The sequence below is a fragment of the Melopsittacus undulatus genome, chromosome 7, assembly GCF_012275295.1.
Source record: "Melopsittacus undulatus isolate bMelUnd1 chromosome 7, bMelUnd1.mat.Z, whole genome shotgun sequence".
In the NCBI taxonomy this organism is placed as follows: Eukaryota; Metazoa; Chordata; class Aves; order Psittaciformes; family Psittaculidae; genus Melopsittacus; species Melopsittacus undulatus.
Genome location: NC_047533.1, coordinates 7,216,210 through 7,237,415, shown reverse-complemented (window position 1 = coordinate 7,237,415; position 21,206 = coordinate 7,216,210). Strand labels below are relative to the sequence as shown.

The 21,206-nt window shown below is 42.1% G+C and overlaps 2 protein-coding genes across 5 annotated transcripts in view; one reads left to right on the top strand and one right to left on the bottom strand.

Annotated features, from left to right (window-relative positions):
- MAEA (macrophage erythroblast attacher, E3 ubiquitin ligase) overlaps positions 1 to 15,632 on the bottom strand; it is a 50,557-nt gene extending 34,925 nt beyond the window's left edge. The window contains exon 1 of one of the 3 annotated variants that reach the window (XM_031048427.2): positions 15,521 to 15,632. In XM_031048427.2, coding sequence (XP_030904287.1) covers positions 15,521 to 15,565 — 45 coding nt within the window. In that variant the 5' untranslated portion in view covers positions 15,566 to 15,632. Of the gene's footprint in view, positions 1 to 15,042; positions 15,149 to 15,375; positions 15,479 to 15,520 lie in introns of those variants that run through there. The other 2 variants (XM_005148543.3, XM_031048428.2) reach the window with 2 other exon arrangements.
- A 584-nt stretch (positions 15,633 to 16,216) lies between these two features.
- The window catches only part of CTBP1 (C-terminal binding protein 1), a 247,272-nt gene continuing 242,282 nt past the window's right edge, over positions 16,217 to 21,206 (top strand). The window contains exon 1 of one of the 2 annotated variants that reach the window (XM_031048401.2): positions 16,217 to 16,271. The gene's annotated coding sequence lies outside the window, so the exon portion shown is untranslated. The remainder of the gene's footprint in view (positions 16,272 to 21,206) is intronic. The other variant, XM_031048399.2, reaches the window with a different exon arrangement.

Here is a 21,206-nt window from a genome sequence, read left to right as displayed (position 1 = left end):
GTTGAACTTTAAGGTAACTGACTGATTTGGGGAAAGCTGACAGTAAATACTGAGCTGCTCCCATCCTTTTGCCTCCACTGCAGTAACAGCATGAGTAATCCAGACAGGAAGTTTTATTACTTTACAGAAACAGGAATTATACAACTAAAACTATTCCATTGTTATACACTTAATTCACCTATATCTTTTATCTTGAAAAAGTCCACCAGAGGTTCTTTCAGACATTTATGATAATCTCAATTGCTTTTCCATTAATCAGAGGTATCATTTAGCTAGCAATGACATTACACACATTAAAGGTAAAACAGGAAACACAAATCAGTGCTCTGTTTAGTACCACATATATGTTTGATTACAAATCTTTCAAGTATAGCACTTGTAATCAATTACATCAAGATAGCCTCCATTTTCTTTCTTCTAATCACTGGCATACAAGGAAGTATCCCCAGGGTCCACTCTACTTTTAGACCCTATTAGGAGAGAGGTTACTACTAGAGATGCACTTTGAAACAGTTATGCTCAAAGTAAGGAAGATGAGCCAAAGATTCATAGGACCAAGTACTTGCTTTTCAAGACTGTATATAACCCACAATAATGGTTCTTATTTGCTGCAGAAGTACAACGCAAGCATTCTCCTGATAAGATATAAAAGGGCTCCTCTTCCTCTCAGAAACACTGAAGTGATCTTTTTAATGTTTTTTTGGCATCACAAACTAAGACCTAGTCAAATGACAGAACAAGCCCCTACCACAGGAAGTATCACACTAGACCAATTATTTTCCTCATATATCCTTCCCTAAAATCCCAGCCGAAGTCCTGCAACTCAAACCACATAAACCATCACAATATATGAGTCTTTAATACCTACTTAATTGTTATATAATCATCTTTTATTCCATCTTTAGCTCTTATTTGCCTTCATTTCCTCGTAATGATGAAAGCTTTTAAAGCCCCATAGATAGAACGGGCATTGCTTTTGAACATGGAAGCCTACTACCAACTCCAAGGCTTGATGCCAGACAGCATCAAGACAGCTTCTTCCCTTTTTCTCCAGTGCATTTTTCTTACTGTTCATCAAAAAGTAAGTTTTCTTCAGCTACTTACATCTACTGAATTTAACTTCTACAGGTACTTTATAAATCCGCTTTCCATGCCATGCTGAAAAGCTACATCAGTCAGGACTTTCCCAGCTATTACTGATCTGTGGTATCTGCTTGACTGCAAAAAGTAGTTTTGTTCAATTTTCAGCAGTCAGTTGAACTGAAGTGAGCACAGATCCAGTCAGTTTGAAAAAAAATCATATAGGTTTAATCTCCTTTTGCTTGTAGTTTCTTATCTGCACACAAGAGCAATAACAGTTCCCGTTTCCCATGCTCTGTCTCTTTAGTTTCTGGCACAGACTGCGTTCATACAGCATTTAGAGCAATTGCACTTTCAATTTCAACTGGCATCATTATATAGCACTTCTAATGTGTTTAGGTGCAATAGGTTTGAATCTTATTTTATCTATATTTTTCCCTACTCCTGAAAAACATCTGAATATCCTGTGTGAAATGGACTAGTAGTTGGCTTACTACATACTTTGAAAGAAAATACAATATACTACAACTGAAACTGACAGTAAGTTTTTCATAATCTGCATGGTAACTTGATTCTTACTACAAAAGCTATATTATAAATTATATCCAGGTACAGCTTTCACACTGACTTTACAGGACTAGATCCTACAAGTGCCAAAATTTAGAACATTCCTTGCTGAGAAAGCATCTTATCTCAACTCTGCATCTTGAGCAGCTGGCTCTTTTGTTACTAACACAGCTCCTATGCTCCAAGAGACCCTGTTTCCCAACATTAGTTTGATTTACTGCAGAAGTCTTCAGGCGCTGTACCATTAAGTTGATTTTTTTTTCTCTAACAATGAAAGTAAATGGAAGGAGAACAGAAAACAATGCTCTAGAAGATGTAATCCTAAAAATTCATAATTACAGTTTACTTTTAATTTTCAGGTACCACAGTTATAAAATAGCAAACACCAAACATTTTGCACTAAGAGACAGCTGCCACAAGCCTATTAGACACTTTCCACTTTATGTTACTGCCAGTGACATCTTTGTAACCAAACCTGGATTACATGCTTACTCTTTAGCGGCAGGAGTGACCTGCAGAATTCAGCCTAGGGAAGCATTACCTTAAGCTGCTAAGTAGTGACAAAAATTGAAACAAAGCAGCAAGGATCAACCAGAATGTACTGTGTAGAAGCACAATACCAACTTGTTCTATCCACTCCAGCTTGAAAACCACACCTCAGAAGGCTCATACCATGAGCACACAAGAAAACATAAAGGAGAGATGCAAAATATGTGGGCAGCATGTTTAAATTCAGTGTCACTAAATAGATTCTGCTGCTTTTGTTCATCAGCTGCCAAAACGGGATTCAACTTAACCATGTACTAAACCAGGTCAACCTTAAACCTAAGGAGAAGGAATCTGACTTAAGTTAGAACAGCACATAAGAGGTGAGCAGAGCTAAGAATGTCAGAACATGTTTTTTTAGCTCACACTTAGGACTTCAACTGTGATGCTATCTGGCCTTCAGACCAAACACACTGTTCTTCCAGCCCATGAATGGGAATAAGCTATGAAAGCACCACTGACTAGGTCTGAAACCATGAAGTAGCTAATACAGCTCAAGTTGTGCAACTGCAGGTAATATTTCTTTCAATAAATCACATCAAAATCAACTTGAAATACCCTTACATATAGTGAATTTAATGATACCAAATATATTCCCTTCAACATAAAATTTTCAGGAAGCCATTAATTTACTGATACCAATTTCTTAATCTTTCTGAATACATCTTAAAACTCGAAAGAAACAGCAAGTATTCAGTGCTTGCATATATTCCATCCTGATGGTTTGCAAACTGTATATGCTTCCCAAGTGTTTCTTATAGATATGTAAAAAAGTTACAGAAATAAAGCTAAGTCAGTCAGTCTTCCACACAGAATCTTACAATGCATACCTAACCTTTTTTTCACATTCAATACCAACATTTCAATGAGATTCTTAAGTTTTCTCTTCTTCTTAAGGATTTTAAAGTGTATCTATGTGTATACACTTATGTACATCCATAAACCAAATATTTAAACCCAGAGAAAGTCTGCTGTGAAAAAAGCATGCCTGAGAACACACGTTTAACAACACAGAAAGGGAGAGCAGAATGCAAGTCACTTCCCCCTGCATAGAAGTTCATTAACTATAGTGATCAGAACTTAAAAACCCTGCTACTTCAATGGTATTTATGTTAGAGGGAGCCAGACAGCCAGACTGGACTTCTTATGCTGGTTTTAGTGCCTTGAATTCCACTAAGCAGCTTAATGGCATTCCAAGAATGCAGCAAAATTTCAGCCTCAACACATACTTGCAGCTTCCACAACAGACACGGTCACTCACTCAGCACCTTGGGTTTCTGAGAACTAAGTGAAGATGTACACTGCTGAAGGGTGCTCTGCTTGGGAGAAAGTATGAGATAACAGGAGAAATATGAATAGTGGCAAGATATGCTTCACAAAGGTGCTATAGTCCTTCAGCCATAATGGAGGAAAAGCATTCTGAGTCACAGCTAGAAAACCAGCACTTGTTACCATCATGGCCAACATACACATCCACTTTATTCAACTGGAGTTTAGACTCAATTGTCATTACAAGGGCTTCATAGACAGATGAGCAGCATGATGAAGATGCAAAGCATCTACAGAATTGAGTTTGTGACCTAGCAACAAAGGACAACAGAAAGTCTCATGTCTAAGTGCCGCATTTGATTTTAATAGTAAAGTCTTCTCCTAAGCCTTCCTGATAACACACGAACAACTGAGTCTGGAAAGAGATGCACTATTTGCATGAGAACTCTAAAGCAAGCTGAAGACACACAGGTACATGGGACCAGAAAACAATGAGTGACATTGTTTCCCACAGTACCACTGTAGCCAGACTGGGAATATATGGACTGAATGTCTGGAATACAACATGGGTTAAGGACTGATGAAACGGCCATGCTCAAAGAATAATGGTTGATGGTTTAAAAGCTACCCAGTGGCCAATTACAAGCACCGCCTGATTCCTGAGGAATGTTATCACCTTTAACATACACATCTTCTCTAACCATCTGCACTATTGAACAGAATATGCAATTAGTAAGCTCACAGAGGACAACACATAGGTGGAGTGCTTGATAATGCTGGGTGGCAGAGCTGCCAGTCAGAAACACACTAAGAACTTTATGAAATGCAACCAAGGCAAAAACCAGATCCTTGCACCTGGCACAAAACTGCCCATCTATTAACACAGCCTGTGGAATAACTGGACTAATTCTGCAGAAAAAGATGTAGAGGCTCTGATGGACAATAGGTTAGACACAAATCAGCAACAGACTCCTGTGGCAATGAAAGTTAATCACATACCAGGCTGCATTAGTGAGCTTAGAGGCAGTGGGTTGAGAGGAGTGATTGTTCTCTATGCTCAGCACTCACACTCATCTGGAATACTGAATCTGGTTTTCAGGTCACTTCCCCTGCCCACCAAAGAAGACATGTTGATGAACTGGAAAGAGTCCAGAAGGCTGTCACCACAATGGTTGAGGAGACCAAATCCAAAGGAGAGGCTGAGGGGGGCAGGATTACAGAGGGGAAGGCTACATGGAGTTGGGAGTGGCACAATCTGATAGAAGTCTTCCACTGCTTAAAGGTGCAGGTCATAGGCAGGAGCCAGCCAGACTTTTCTCAGAGTTACAGAGCAAAAAGTAAGGAGACAGAGTTGGCAACTGACAGCAAAGAAAATTCCAGCTGGACATAAGGAAAATATATTTTAACCAGGAAGGTTGGTAAACACTAGACCAGCAGCCCAGAAAGGTGGTGGAATCTTCACCCTTGGAAACTTTCAGAACTAGGCAGAACTCAGAGCAATTCAGATTAGCTTTGAAGTTAGCCCAGCTTCAAGGAGAAAGCTGGACTACAGTGTCTGCAGAAGTCCTTCCTTACCTTAATTGTAGGAATTAATCTAGAAAGAGACTGGATCAGAGATCCCACTGCTAATGTTGACACCAAATTCATCTCCATATGAAAATACTAGCTGCCATAGCAAGACAAGAAACCCATCTTCTGTCACTATCTTTTATCTGAAAACACCGAGAAAGATGACAACACCTGAAGAAAGGCAAAAGCAACATTACTAATCCCAAATAGTCTCTTTGGACTTCTTGAGCTAGAGATCTATACATCACAGGTGTTTCTCACCCATGAACTCTACTGCTTGCTGTTGACCTGTAGAGTTTCAGCACTGCAGTACCCTGTGGTGAGACATTTCACAGCCTCACACATTATGTGAGGAAACTCTCCTTGGTTTTGACTTGTCAAATGCTGGCCTAATTTGAAATCCTTTATGTTCTTGTTTTGGAAGCAAAAGAGGGAATATTCATTTTCTCCTGTGCCTCTCGTGTCTCTTGAGACTAAAAAGGCTCTTTCTAAACCATTCTTTAAAGACAGCCATTCCAGATCTCTTATACTTGCCCTTCTGCAGACATTTTCCAGTTCTGCTACATCCTTCAGCAGGATGAGGGAAGGGAGAAGATAAGGGTATTACTTCAGAGAAGAAACCACTATGGATTTTCATTGCTAGATAATGAAGCTCTCCATTCTTCCCTTTAATCCTAAATCTGTCAAATTAATCCAGTCATTCCCAGCAAATATTCACTATAACCCCAAAGATCCCACTGAGCAACGATGATTATTTCCAACTCTGCTATCTGTATAAAATTAGGATTGTTTCTTCTTTTCACCATACCCAAGAACTTTATCGCACTATACTTGTCAATACCTAATTTCACCTATTTTAACACCTAGTCTCTCATTTTTCTCTAATGCTTCATGCTTGAGTTATATCTGCAATACCTTGATTATCTTAGTAGCATCAAGGAAAGTAGATCATCCCAGGACTCACTATCTCCTCCAGGCTGTACAAACACCTGAATATCAGCAGTACTGACCAGCACAATGCTAATATTAACCTTCTCCCATTACTGAGGTCAGCTACCAAATCTTGATGTTTGTTTCCTACCTTGCCTTGTCACCCACCCACATAAGAACTTCTGTCTTCTGGTAAGGGATATCTCAAAAACCCATTCAGTAACACCAATAAGCTATGAACTAAATCCACCACCACTTTTTTTCTCTCAACACTCTTTGTACAGCATGACTTTTTATAAGTCATACTAACTGATGTACATTATTCCCTATTTACTATTGAGAACAGCACTACTGTACTATTTTATTTATAATAAGACATTGATTGGGTGGGAAAAATAAAATCAACTGCATGTATTAAGAATCTCACAAAAACTCTACTTAAGTAGAGGGACCAAAACAGTCTTTTGCCTCTCTTCCATAGCTATCAAAACAACTTTTCAGGCTATTTCAGCATTTGTCAGAGAACTGGACTCAGGAAAAATAGATCTTTTCCCTAAACCAAATAAGCTTATTTTATAGTAAGTGTTAGATTCTGCATTTCTACTCCTTTAGAGGTGGAGTATGTTGGGCCAAAGCGTACCTACTACGTGAAACTTCAAATACCAGCCTGAGGCTTCCCATCAGGTGTCGTAACTGGTATATAGTTATACTGAGAGACTGAATTGCACATTTCTTTCACAATTAAAATGTTTGTGAAAAACATAAGCCTTTAACCTCCCTTAAAGTCTAGCCTTACACTAGACCTTTAGTACACCAGTTCTCAAACTGATTTAGTCACCCCCTACAACACAGACTACATTCCTTCACTTCTGCAGATTCAAGCCTAAAGCATCCCAAATAAAACCAGAAACTAAAACCTAAACAACCTCTTTCAGACCACAACATTAATCAAAAAGAGTTTCTCCTCCACAGTGACTACATATAAAGAGCATTCAGATGCAGCAGAAAGAAACAGAGTTTGTATGGCTATCATTTTGTTGCTGAAAATGATAGATTAAGAGTGATACTTCAAAAAAGTCATCACAATTGAAGCAAGAGTTATTTAGTGGTGAAAGTAAGACCATGAATCATTCCCCAGCCTCCTGTTAACAGGAATTTTCAAAGCATTATTTTCTGAAAACTGATTTTCACTGAAAACAGTACAGACAACAGAAACAATCATCTCTTACATACATTTGCAGTTCTGGAAAACAACATCCAATTTCTCCCTGTATCAGGGAGAAAGAAGTTCATCATGTCTAACTTCTCACCGAAAGACACCTGAGCCTCATAGTCCACATGCCACCACTTTCATTTTGACCAAGTCTCCTTGTGTCACTACCGTTTCCTCAAAATCCCATCCAAGAATTCCTTATAGGAGGTGTGGTAAAGCTGTCAACTTCTATTCCTGTGAAGTTGTGGCTGCCCCATCCCTGGCACTATTCAAGGCTAGGCTGGATGGGGTTCAGAGCAACCTGCTCCAGTGGAAGGTGTCCCTGCCCATGGCAGGGGGTTGGAACTGGATGAGCTTAAGGTCTCTTCGAACCCAAACCAGTCTGTGATTTTGTGAGTCTGTGACTTTGACAGCAGTACCAACTCATATGCAGGGAAGTTTTAGCTACATATCCTGACTTAACTGATGTTTGTGTGAATCATCCTTTAATGTTACAGTCTCCCAGCTGAAAGCAGCTCCTTCCCACATAAAGTGTGCATTTGCATTTATTTTAACAAATACCTATATCATGCATCTCTTCAAATGAACTGGATCATGGGCAGGAGGGAATTTGAAATGGATCTTTAAAAAAAATCTTTTCAGGTACATGAGTCAGGTAACTGTACCTACTGAGAAGAATTAAAAAAGAGAAGGTTCAAGGAAAATAAATTAAGAGAGTTCTACCAGATTAAGTGGGGGGAACGGTTACAGAACTATGCCCTCCTTTCAAGGATGAGAAAGATGATGTCCTTCCTCTCCTCAACTGTGTTAACTTATAATACCTGAAAAGCACCAGAGATCTGCATGAATCTACAGGTCTCCAAGACAATTCAGTTGAAGACTCTGAAGATAAATAAGCCTTTTCAAATGCCATATATTGTAGCCTTATACAAAATTAAGCCCAGCCACAGACAGGTAAGGAAAAGAAAGTGAGAAGCACAGTGATGTTTTTGCTTCTGACGAAAACAGAAGCAAAGACAACTCAGTTATACCTTATGCAAAAGGAAAGAGGAAGTATGAGAACCTGGAAGAAAAATTAAGCATCTCCTAAACAGTTTTAGTAAACCGTGACAAGAGAAAAGGTAAACTCAACAAGAAACACCTTAGAGCATTAAGATGTTTCCTCCAGACTAAATTGGATCACCATGATGACCTTCAATGAAACAGAAGAGGACATGTTACAGGATGCCATTTGAAAAGCAAGGTACAAACAAAAACTGTTTGCACAACAAAGTTGCAAATCTGCCCCTCAAACCAATAACAATTAAGCATTTCCCTGTTGAAATTTTGTATTTTTATACACTACTTCTTCCTCTGTAATTCTTGGATTATTTCAGAACTGAGTCAGCATCATTATTTGCCAATGAACTCATCCAAAAATGTAAGTTGTGTCACCACTTATTCACACAATGAATTCTTCTGATGGGTGGCTCTTATCAGTCCCTTGAATTAGCATTATTTTTCCATGTCCTAGATAAAACCAGAAAAGGAAAAGACAGTTAAAAGAAAGGAGAAGTAGCATATTTCAGGGATAAGAGGCTAGATTTAGGTTTAATTAAGTGCAATTATTAATACAAACTCTTGAAAAGAAAGAGATCAAACTAGAAAAATTTATAAGCCTAAGTACAGTTGCAAAATCATTTTGACTTAAAACCAGTTCATATTAAAAACAGTTTCTATGTAGCTTCCCTTAGTTAAAATCAAGTCAGTTTTGCAACCCAGAAAGACAATACTGAACATTCTAGAGCAGCTGTGTCTAGAAAGAAAATAGCAGTATAATATTCAAAGCTGCTACTTCAATACAGGAGAGAATTAGCAGCGAAAACTCTTGGACTACCCATCTGCCACATGCATACTTACTCAACAGCAGTAACTATAATCCTTCCAAATATTATCCTTTTACACAAACTAATAGTAACTGCTTACTGAATGCATTATGAACTTTTGAACAAGGCTTCCAACTACAGAAGTAAGTGCTTTACAAAGCCATTTTACAGTTACATGAAGCTCTCTTGCATCCCTATATAAGCAAATTGAAAGCCATTTTAGAGTTCTGCCTACAGCCACACTGGGGACATCAGAGACCAGGCATTTTGCATACGCTTGCTTACAGCTGCCATCTTGGACTCATGCCTCAGAAGAAATTTCTTCACTCTTCTTTTAGTAGAGATATGAGAGTACTAATAAAAACCTTAACATTCCTCCCTATCCAGAGCAGCGGTCAAGTTGCTAAGCTAAGGTCACACAGCAGGTTTGTGCCTTGAGCAAGTCCATTTATTTTGATCCTTCTTTCTTCTCCAAATATTTGTTCATTTTAACCACAGTATCACCTCTTTCATTTAAAGAGGTTACCGCCATCCTGTGTGTTTGCACAGTTCAGACACTATGATACTGGCTGGAGCCTTTAGGCTTGAGATCCCATTTCCAATCAGACCACTCCCAGATAACTTATTCCAGCTAAAATAACAGCACTTCTCCTAAGCCAAATAATTAAGGATTATTGATTCAGCAGACCTGTATCAGCATATATGGATGACCAAAGTTCTATAAAAGATACCTGTTGTACTTTAGTTCTTACAATTGAAGGTAACCAGCAAAGCACTGAAAAAAAGCCCAGGTCAATCAGAAATAGGTTGTAAAGCTGTTAAATTACTGGTTATCAAAATAAGGATACCTTTACAAAAACTTGCCTTATTTAAATAAGTAGTAATAGACAGTAAGTGACCAAGTAATATGGCATATTTCACATTCTGAGTTAGAAAATACTTCCTATATAGTGCATCTTCAGGCTGCAAGCTATGGGAGGCCAAGCGTACAATGAAGGCGGTTTAAGTTTACAAGGACTAACAAATTTTGCCAGCATGCCCTTCTAGCAAATATTTATCTGCCAAAACAGTACTTTCCTAAATCAGTGGACCCCAAAGGCACACTATTGTGCTGATTCATACAGGAACTACTGCACTGAAAAACCACGGGAAGAGGTTTAGAGAGAGAAAAATTGACACTGGGTGGTCTGTGTCATCTAGTAAGAGTTCCAATCCTGTCACACAGAGCTATGGAGCATTTTCCTGCTACTACATTATCTAGCAAATGTTTGAAGCTCATCTTCCCTCACGTTTCCCAACCCTTGAAAAACACTCACTACATAAAGAACCAAAGATTTCACAGATATTCTTGCCTTATGTCAACATTTAAAGACCCCATGTTAGCTGCCACCCAAGCACATTTCTATACCAGAAAACATACACAAACCAAATTCACAAGGGCACTGTCCTGTGAGAACACTACAAATAGAGTTTGCAACTGCAGCTGTGAATTGCAACATCAGATAAGTATTTGCTTTGAAGATATGAAAAAAAGTCTTCTGTAAAATGTTTGAGAGTATTTCTCTTGAAGTATTTTCCTAAAGGCACAATGGAATACTAATAATTAAGCAACATCTCTAGCTTATGGCCACACTGTTACTTATTCCCCTTTCCTGCCTTTTCTTCCTTCATCAATCACTTCAAAATGTGTTTTATAGACAGTGGAGCAGAGACCAATTCCCACAGGAGCCAGCTCCTACTTTAGCTGCTTTCCAATGTCAAACTTCTTCTGAAGTTCCCACAGTATCATATTTTCCTTATACCACAGTGGTGCACAGAGCCCTATGTAGAACAGCAGCAGCACAAAAGATGTCACACTTGTTTGCTGACATGCACAATGTGTCAAAACAGGAAGTGCATTATTCAGCAGCACATGAATGCTCGGTATGGACATTCAGTGCACACTAAGTGAGTCAGAGCACTCAGCTGGAAGACTGATTTAGTGTGAGATACAAGTGTTCACACTGAGTTAGTACATAACTGACTATTACCATTATCCATGTTTAGCTTATCATGTCAACCTTATACTTGAAGAGCGTTTTACACGTCAAGTAACAATCTAGAAGTACCACATATACGTTTTTTGTGCACTGATATACTGACAGTGCATTAGATATTGGAAGTTCTGTTACTTCTGTCCTCAAGTTCTGCCTGAATCACTTACAGCAGCAAAAGTTGTTCAGTGAATGTTCCAAGTTTTGACAAAAGTATTATATGGCTCATAATATCAAAGTCCAAAGCTATGTTCAAAATCAACCTACAGTGAAGTATATAAACAGGGGGGGAAAATAAAGCAGTGCAACCTATTATACAAAAAAATAATCCTGCACCTTTTCTACTTCTGGGAAAAGAAGTTGACCTGAGCTGTTTGACATCTTCACCAGTGACCTGGATAACGGGTCAGAGTGCACCTCCAAAGTTTGCAGATGATACAAAACTGGGAGGAGCTGCTCATGCCAGATGGGTTGCATTGCCATTTGCAGAGGTCTCAACAGGCTGGAGAAATGGACAAATGAGAACCTTGTGAAATTCAACAATGGGAAATGCCACATCTTACAGTCGGGGAGGAACAACCACATCCACCAGTATGTGCTGGAGACCAACAACCTAGAAAGCAGCTTTGCAGAATAAGACCAGGGGGTCCTGGTGAATAGGTTGCCCATGAGACAGTGATGTGCCCTTCCACCAAAGAACGCCAACAGCATATCTGGGAAAATCACAGCCAGCAGGTGAAGGAAGGTGATCTTTCCCCTCAGCACAAGTTAGACCCATCCAAAGTGCTGTGTCCAGTTCTCAGCCTCCAGTACAAAGGAAACATGGACATACAGAAGTAAGTGCAGCAGAAGGCCACAGAGACAAGTAACAGAGTGAAGCATCTGACACATGAGACGCTGAGAGCACTGAGGTTGTTTAACTTAGAGAAGAAAAGGCTCAGAAGAAGACACATCAATTTGTATAAATACCTGATAGGGGGAAGTAAAGGAAATAGGGCCAGACTGCTCTCAGCAGTACCCAGTAGAAGGACAATAGGCAATGGACATAAACTGAAATACAGAACATTCCATGTAAACAAAAGATTTGGTTTAAATACCGTAGCTCTAGAGAAGATGGAGTTTCCATCCTGGAGAGAATCAAGAACAGCCTGGACACAGCCCCAAGCAAGCTGCTCTAGCTGACCCTGAGGGGAGGCTGTAAGACAAGGCTGTCTCCAGATATCCTTTCTAACCTCAGTTCCTCTGTGATTGCATGGACTCGGGACAGAAACGCTTCATATGATCCTATTTTCCCCTCAGTTTCCCTCTTTAACAACCAGGTAAACATGGCATTTACATGAGAAATCAGTATTTTATTAAATCCATGGCCACCATTTCCCCTGCCACAGCTGCCAGCAAGAGGAGCCAAACAGCAGCTCTGAGAAGGTGCTCAGGCTGTGTTTGAAAGCAGTTGCAGTCCAGCTAACCCTGAACTGTTTGCCAATGAAGAGCCCAGATAAGAATACTTTCACAATATTTTCACATATCCCTGCTTTCAGGCCTTCCACTTTCAGGGTCTTACTCCATACAGTTTCCTAGTTCAGTTTAATGATTATTCATACTTCTAACGATATGAATGAATTATCTAGCATCCTGTCATCACCTGCTTATTAGTGCTTCAGCAAAGAACTACGGTAACAATGTTCGCATTCAGTCATTTTTAAGTTGTCAGCTTTCATGTTACATATTCTCAGATGAAACCAGCACAGTTCTCTATTAGAAGGCTTTTTAATTAAAAAAAGGGAAAAGAGCACTTTAAAGGAAGAATAGCTGGCAACCACTTGTCCTTGAGAAGGGACTGGATTGAGGGAAATATTCAAGTACTACTTTGTACACTTAAATAGCTTCCCTAAATGCAGCTGAACAAGTCTATTTACTTCCCCTGAGCTGAACTGTTGAAGAATGGTGGAAGCATTTCCACTCCTGCAGCAGCTACAGTTTAGCTATGGAAAAGGGATTCCCCTTTCCAGTTTTTAGCAATCTTTCACATCAAAGGCACTCTGTGGAACCTACTGTAAATGTAGAGCTATTGCACAACTATTATCTAGTGATGTTGGCATGAGGAAGCTTGAGGGAGAAAACAGGAAGGATATAAATACAATCTTTTGCATTTTACTCACATCAGGGAAAATCACCAGCATCCAGAGTGCCAAGAGAACTATCTGAGCTACTGTGTTGGTGGACAAAATGAAGAAAAAAGTAGAAATTCTATGGATTTATTTCCCATAGTGCTTGAATAAAGCTGGAAATGAAAACTCACAGAGGCTCAGTTCCACATAAAGTTGTAGGCACCTGCCTCCTGATGAACCAAATGGGATTTGATCTCAACTTACTTTGGTAGACTTCAGCCTTCGTGTTTCATTTCTTCCTGCTGCTTTTTCACCTCCACCACCAAAAATGTTTTGATATATGACTCATGGTTAAGAACATTTAAGAGGATACATTCAAAAGATTTGAGCACTGTTCTGACAGGTTTTTTTAAACAACGAAAAATGCTATTAAAGGTTAAAGGAACAACCCAGAAGTTGAATGGATGCTGGGAGAAACAATAAATATCACCTTTGCTAGGAAATTAAGAGTTTCAGTGCAAGGATGTCTCACCCTCTTACTATTTAGCTTCCCAACTTTACAAACAACATTCCATTCTCTCATGTATATTTTTGTTGAGATTTTTCAGGGAAAAGGAATGCTTATGGAAATAAAAGAATTAGTCCAAAATACTCTCTACCTTTTAAATGGCTGGCACTTTGACAACTCATCTTAAGACATACGCAGCAAAACAAAACCTCACTGATCCTCAGTGCCAGTAATTTTTCAGGAATGCAACAAGCAAAGCCGAGATAACAACTGGAACACATCTAAACCGCAGTCTTCAAATGATCTTAACTTGAAATGCCTCCACAGTGTTCTGGCTGTGGAAAGTGCTAGAGTGCTCTTCACAGCTATTTTAAATGTTAAGCTTGATGCTGTCAGCTGTAAAGTACTCCAAGATGACAGAAAGAAGCCTTCATAAGTAAAATGGGACGCTTTGTCCTTCTGCTTCTTGGGCTTTGGTAGAATGAAACTAGGAGAGTGGAGGAGGATGCGCAGAACATGGCTAAAAAGCCTGCAAAACACCGCAAAGAGCACACAATACTCAATGTGTGAAAGTACAGCACGATCTTGGCACAGCAAAGTTTACTTTGCATAAACGTCTTCTATAGATAAATGTTGATACACCAACATGAGAGACGTTTAAATAAGCATTTTGCAACAGAGATACTTCTCCTAGCTGCCTTCCACAGTTATCGCTATTTATGTGGTAGACCTACTGCCTACACAAGACTTCAAACAAAGGTTTCCATTGATTTCTAGGAGCATCATCCTTCCAGTTGAACAGTTCTTAAAGACGATGACCTTAACGCTCAGCATCGAGTCCTTCATTTGCTTTACAATACCTAGTGAAAGCCAAAGACCACCTATGCGGTCTTGGGAAACTACCACCCTCCAGTTAGACCCAGGACCTTACCGAACACCCGTGCTTTTACCAAACTGTAAGTACTCCACTGATTCGCCTCCACAGGCCTCCAGTCTTCCCCAACGCGTTTGTCCCTCTTTATGTTTTAAGCTCATCTCCATCTTCGGGGGGACCAAGAAGCCAGGGAACCATATTCTACTACCACCTCCACTCCCTCCCCTTTCACACGTCTCCTAACAACGCCACGTAGATTCAGCTGATCATCTGGGATGAGCATTTAAAGCAACCCTCGGTCTTCCCGAGCCATCATCATCACTCACACGCCCCTACACCCTCTCTCCCCCAAGCCAGACACCCCCCTCGCATCACCCCTCGCCACAAGGACCTCACTTCTCTCCCCGCTTTGACCAGCTCCTACAAGCCCTCAACGATCCTTTTTGTGTCCCCAGCGAGGCCGGGGGCCTCCCCTTTCACCTCAGGGCACGGAGACACCCGTGGAGAGCAGCATATTCCAGGCACGTCCCTCTCCCTCAGCGAAGGGGGAGGGGACGGAGCAACCGTAGCGACAGAAGCCGAGACACCAAGCGGAGGAAAACAGGGACGGGCGGGCAACTACGTGGTGGGAATCCCTCCCCACCCCAACCCCGGAGGCTCCTGAGGCGGGGAGCGGGACGGAAGGGGGGGAGGCTAAGGAAGACCGGCTTGCCAAACCCTCATCTCCCCCTTCAGCGCTGTTCCGACGGGACACTAACGGCTTTACCCTCCCTTCCTCCGTGCCGGGGGAGGAGGAGGAGGCTCGACACCCACCTTGAGAGTGGGATACTCCTGCACCTTCAAAGTCATTGAGAGCTGAGCAGCTGATTCCTGCACCGCCATCTTGGATTGGGCACCGACCTCCTCCCTCCTCCTCCTCCCCCGCCCTCCCCCAGCCCGGACCGAGGGAGCTACCTACAGCGCGCGCGGCATGACGGGCAATAAACGGCTTCCTCCGCCCCATCCCTAATAGAGACGGGACGAACCAACGGCCGCGGCACGCCCCCTTCCCCCCCTTCCCGGCGGCATTGTGGTACGCTCCACGGGACAGTGGTGGCGGAAGAGCAACAGCGGGGCGAGAGGCGTCAACCAATGAGAGGCGTCCTCCCGCACGCACCATTCGTGCGGGTTGAGTTTGAGAAGCCACGTCTGATTGGGTAGTGCTGTGGGAATGGGCGGGGCCTCCTAAATGAGCGGACAAATCAAGTGGCGGGACGGCATAAAGATAGGCGGGATTTTCGGGGGTTATGGACAGCCAGCCAACCAATCGCGATAGAGAAAGCTTTCCCCTCTCCCAATCAGAATCTCTCTCGCTCAGTAGGCGGGACCTAAAAGTAAATTTTGATGGTGACGGCCGTTTTAACACCCCCGAGGTGTCCGGAAAGGGGAGGGGCGGGGCCACGGGTGGGGCCTCGTGGGAGCGTTTTGATGGGCAGTGTCTCCAGCCAATCCGATTGCTCCACCGTGCTGACGGGCAGAGAGCTGAGCGAATGGGTAGCAAGCGTGGGGAAGGTGGGCGGGGCAGCCGCGGGCCGGCGTGTGTCTGTGTGTATATTGGCCGGGGAGGGGAAGGGAGGGGGCCGGCCCTAGTAAGTTCCGTGGGGAGGAGAGAGTGAGTGAGAGTCAGTGAGGCGCAGGCGGCGGGAAGAGGTTTAAATAGCGGACACAGCGTGAGTCCCCTTTCCCTCAGTTCCCTCTCCCCGGTGCCGGGCTGCCCTCCCGTGCTCACCGCCGCTCTCCCTCAACCGGGGCAGGCAGAGGCGCCCGGTGCCGCTTCCCTTCCCCAGCCCACCGCGGAGCCCTCACTGCTGAGGGGGGCGGCCCTCAGTCGCCTCACGCCGCGGGGAGGGGAGGCCGCGGCGGGTCTCGCTCCTGGGCGGCCCCGCACTAAGTTTTCCCCGGTGAGGAGAGGCGAGGCGCGGGGCGGGAGCTGCTCCTTCCCTCCTTCAGCAGCCGCGCCGGTCTCGCCTTCCCCGCGGGGCAGGGGGGTGGGGAGAGGAGGGGGGTTGGCTCCCGGCCGGCCGTTGAAGAGCGTGCCCGGCAGCCGGGCAGCTTGTCCCGCCGGCCCAGCGCCCGCCCCCCCTTCCCTGGCCGGGCGAGCGCGGCAGCCCTGTAGCTCCTTCGGGGAGTGGGGAGAAGACAGGAACTCCCACCCCGCTGCTCTCGTCTCCGTGCTGGGCAGGGAGCTGCCGCCGCCCCCCGCACAGATCACCCTCCGGTGCCCCGGTGCCGGCGAGCGCCACACTTTTAGAGCAGCGGGGTGCAGTTGTTTCTTCTTTCGCTGTTTCTTGTGTTGGTCGGGTTTGCGGGTACCCAGCTGTATCGGGAAGGAGTTGTGGATCTTTCCAGCCGCAAAGGCTTGCTTGTCTTGCTGACCTCTGTTTAGTCCCTGCGAGCGGTCCACGGGAGTTGGTGGGCCGTAAGGTGAACAGCACTGGTTGAAACGAGCGGTGATTGCGGAGCATACGTGAATGTTTCGGTACTAAAAACAAGAGGGCTGATCCTGCAGACTGTCACTACTTGTGTGTCTGAGGGAATAAAATCTCTTTTTGGAGTGTTAATCCCCGGGCTATTGACATAAAAGCTGCTTTCTTGGGAATGTATAGAGGGCAGTGTCAAACCATAACACGTACCCTCTGAGGGAAGCCCTGTGGGAAGCTTCTCACTGCGATTTGGGCACCTCAGTGAAACGGGAGGCACTTTGTCAGATCTTTAAGCTCTGAGTTCTGAAGCATAACTAAGAAAGTGAAAACGTACTGATCAGAAGCTGTGCATACAGCAATACGAACTTGCCTCTGCTGTTGAATTCAGTGGCAAAAGTTGTTTCTCAATGCAGGTGCTTGCTGTTGTCAGCAGGTATGTTTCAGGTAGTGTGCTGTTGTGGTTTGAGGCTTGAAAGAGACCCCCCAAACCTGTATCCATTGATGTGGCTTGTTTTCTGTCTTTCCTAAACATTGTGGTTATGTTGTTTCTGGTCTGTAGAAGACTGTAGAAAAAATAAATACAAGTATTCGCAGGAAGATAAAACACATGTAGCAACACATGTAGTGGTTTGAAAGAGCAAGTCCTATTTAACAAATGTGTTTCTTATAATATTCAGTAACATTATTCATTGCCAGTGTGCATGGGCCCTGTTGCAGGGGGAGCAGATCCACCACTAAGAGCTGGTGATAAATAAAAGGAAAAGTGTCATGTACTTGACAGTTAGATTCTCTTCAGTTTTTGATTGCAAACTGTTTACTTGTGTTTACTCTGAGCATTCAGTCTGGTACTGACCATCATCAGCAAATGTATGTCTACACATAATTCACCAAGCCCAAACCAGGTGCAAAGCCTTTGTTTAAAAAGTATATTAGTAAAATATTTGTGTTAGTTACACCTGGGATTAACATTCATGTCTAGACTTGATCTTGAGGCCAGATTCTGCGAGAGGATTTGTTTAAGGAGGATTTTGACTCCATTAAGGTGCTGTGCAGGGAACGGTTCACCTGAGTTTGTCAAGTAGAGGACTGAAAACTTAGTTGTTGCTGTATTTACAGACATCATTATGTATCATTGTAAATCCTTCCAGTTGCCTCTGTCTGTCTTGAATATTTTGTAATCTAATATTTGGAAGGAAATATGCTGTTCAGTATTCTGTATCATTGATGTTGCAGAACAGCTTGAACATGGCAAACTTCAGGCCTGGGATGCTTACAGGGACTGAAGAAGTTTGATTTCCCATGTAATATACTAAGTCATGTATGTATTTGTCCATTTATGTTTTGTGTAATCTCTTAATGGTCCTTTGTGACAAAACAGTAGCTAATTTAATGTGAAACAATTTTGGATACAGGTTGTGTGCTCAGACTGTATCTGTCTGTAAACTGCAAAATTACTGGTGAAGGATTGTCAGACATTGGTAGCCAAAGTTAAAGGCTTTGCTTAATGGAACAGATGGCCAAGCAACTATCATGTCAGAGAAAACAGCATGTATTCCGTGTATTCTTAGTTTAACACAAGAGGGAGCATGTCTAATCTTTAACCTTTAAATATTGCAATTTCAGGGAGGAAGCTTTACGTGCGGAGTGTCGACTAATTTATGTCTGGGCTCCATGTGCAAATATTGATACAACCTATGCAATATTTCTGGCATGTTTTCAACTTCAGGTTGCAGTTGTTAATTTATAATACAAATGTTGGTGTGATAAATGTGGGGAGAAGAACTAAGCTAATGGTATTTTGAGCTTGTTAAATCTGTAGCTTCCTGCTGAATTTAACAAAATATTTATGGTTATTTTGTTTTTTTTTTTCAGCTACGGTTATTCATATACTGGGGTTGTACTTTGTTCTTTAATATTAGGTTAATAAATGTCTTCTGCTTAACCTACCATACAAAGTTCTAAAGCTGAGACTTCATTTAATTAAATTTAGTTTAATTACCAAGTCAACTTTGCTTTTACAGTCTTATAAATACTCCTGCATTATTCTTAAATAGGAACTACATATTTGGGTCTACTAAGGGGATTTGCGTACAGCATCTTGTTTATTTTTCCTTGTCCCCTACAGGTGTAAAAGGAAGACTAAAAATGAGCTTCCGTTCTGTATTTCTTGGCATTGTCCAGTTGAATCAGAATCTATTAATGCTTGTCCTCATGTAATGTCTTATTAATGGGAAACAGCAATTAGTTAAAATTAAGCAGTGTGTACAGAATACTCCAGACCTTTAGAAGAACATTGCTTATTTGGTGGTATCTTAAAAATGTTTCCAATAGTCTTCCACTTTGCTCCAGATTAATGATTAGAGAAGAACATCTGCCTGCCATTAAGCACTGCATGTAGATTATATGTCTTTCAGAAACATAACTGTATGTTATTTGGTGGAGCAAAGCAGAAACCTTAGGGCTCTGCTTCCATGTACCAAAGAAAACTGCTGTGGATGGAGATTTTTCTACACTTGCTTCTCTTCCCTCTTTGTGGACATTCTAACCTTTTTGCTGGAATGGCAGAAGTGACTAAGAGTCACCATCATTTCTTGGTTTAGTAGCTGAGACTGGCATAAGCCAGTGATACAAAGTCCTGCGTTGGATCAGGTAGGAGAACAGGTTGTGCCACTGGCCAGAAGAGCAATCTTCCTCTGAGTAGATGGGTGGCAATTGTGCTATCTTAAAATGGAAAAGTAGAAGCCTCCACTATATTCTTCTGGTTATTTAGGATGGTTGTGAAATATTTAGGACCTTACCTTTAATCTATGGTATTTTTTTTCCTGGATAATAGAAGAATTTTTGTTAATTTTTAATTACTACTGTGCACAGCGTTGACAGGTTAAGGTGTTCCTATGAAAGCAGCTTGCCTTCAACATCTGCCAGGCAGCTGCATTTGTATGACAGAAATGCACAATGACCTGTACTAATATTAGATACCTTGAGAGAGATACTCAGTAACTGTTCTGACTTTTAGAAGATAATGAGGATGAGACAATTCCTACTGGGGAAATTGTTGCTTTACTGAGTTTCATTAGATCTACTAGTTTACTCTCCAGGGAGTCATAAACTGCAAATTCCTGTTGAAATGAGTGCTGTGTGGCCAAGACTAGTGACTGGTGCAGCAGGAGCATCTACAACCAGAGAGTTTATTTAACTTGTGAATGTAAAGATACTCAGATCTCCAGGTCTCCTATATAAAGCCTATCGTTAACTTAACCCTGTTGCTATAAGGGTGACCAGCAAACACTGAGTAATATAGAGAGCAAGGACTATGTTGATAGAAAAGTGTTGCTGGAACTGTGGCTGGTATTCTGGCCTCACCAGCCCCAAGACACCTGCAGTCCCATACAGTCCAAACAAACAGATGAGACCAAACAGTAGAACAGGGAGCCCAGGAAGTAGTGGAGTCCACATCCCTGGGGGTATTTAAAAGGCATGTAGATGTGGTGCTTAGTGGCATGGCTTAGTGGTGGCCTGGGCAGTGCTGGGTCAACTGTTGGACTTAATGATCTGAAAGATCTTTTCTAGCCTAACAGTCTTGTGCACAGCAACCAAATGTTTGTAATGGTTGCTCTGTTTTAGTGGATGCTACTTGATTTTCTGTACTATGTATGCGACACTATTGTGGAGTCAGAAATTCAGAGCAGAGGGATGCCTAATTTGATGAATTGATACATTAAGCTGTAAGGATGGAATGAACTGCCTGTTGTCTTGACTATTACCTATCAGTCAAAAAGGGGCAAAATTTAGGCTTTGATTTTCTTGCCCAGCAGGCTTCAGGTGACTGCATATTTTTGATATTAAATGCCTACTTTTTTTACTTTAAAAGAAAGTAATATTATGACTAGAGTTTTTCTGGTTTTGGTATTGTAAGTTTAAGCTTATAACTGAAAAGTGTATTAGTGCATCTGGCTTATGTAAATAGCCTGGAGAAACCGGTGGTTTTATTTCTGTGTCTGAAATTACCAAGAATGTAAAAACCCAACACTCAAACAAAAAAGCCTCCCCACCCCACCAAACCCCAGCGATTAACAACAGCAGGAGGGAATGTCCTGATGTGCCACAGTTTGGAGCATCCTTGTAAAGCCCGAATTGCAGATCAAATGCTTTGTTTCCTTATTTTAGCATGATTATAAGGAC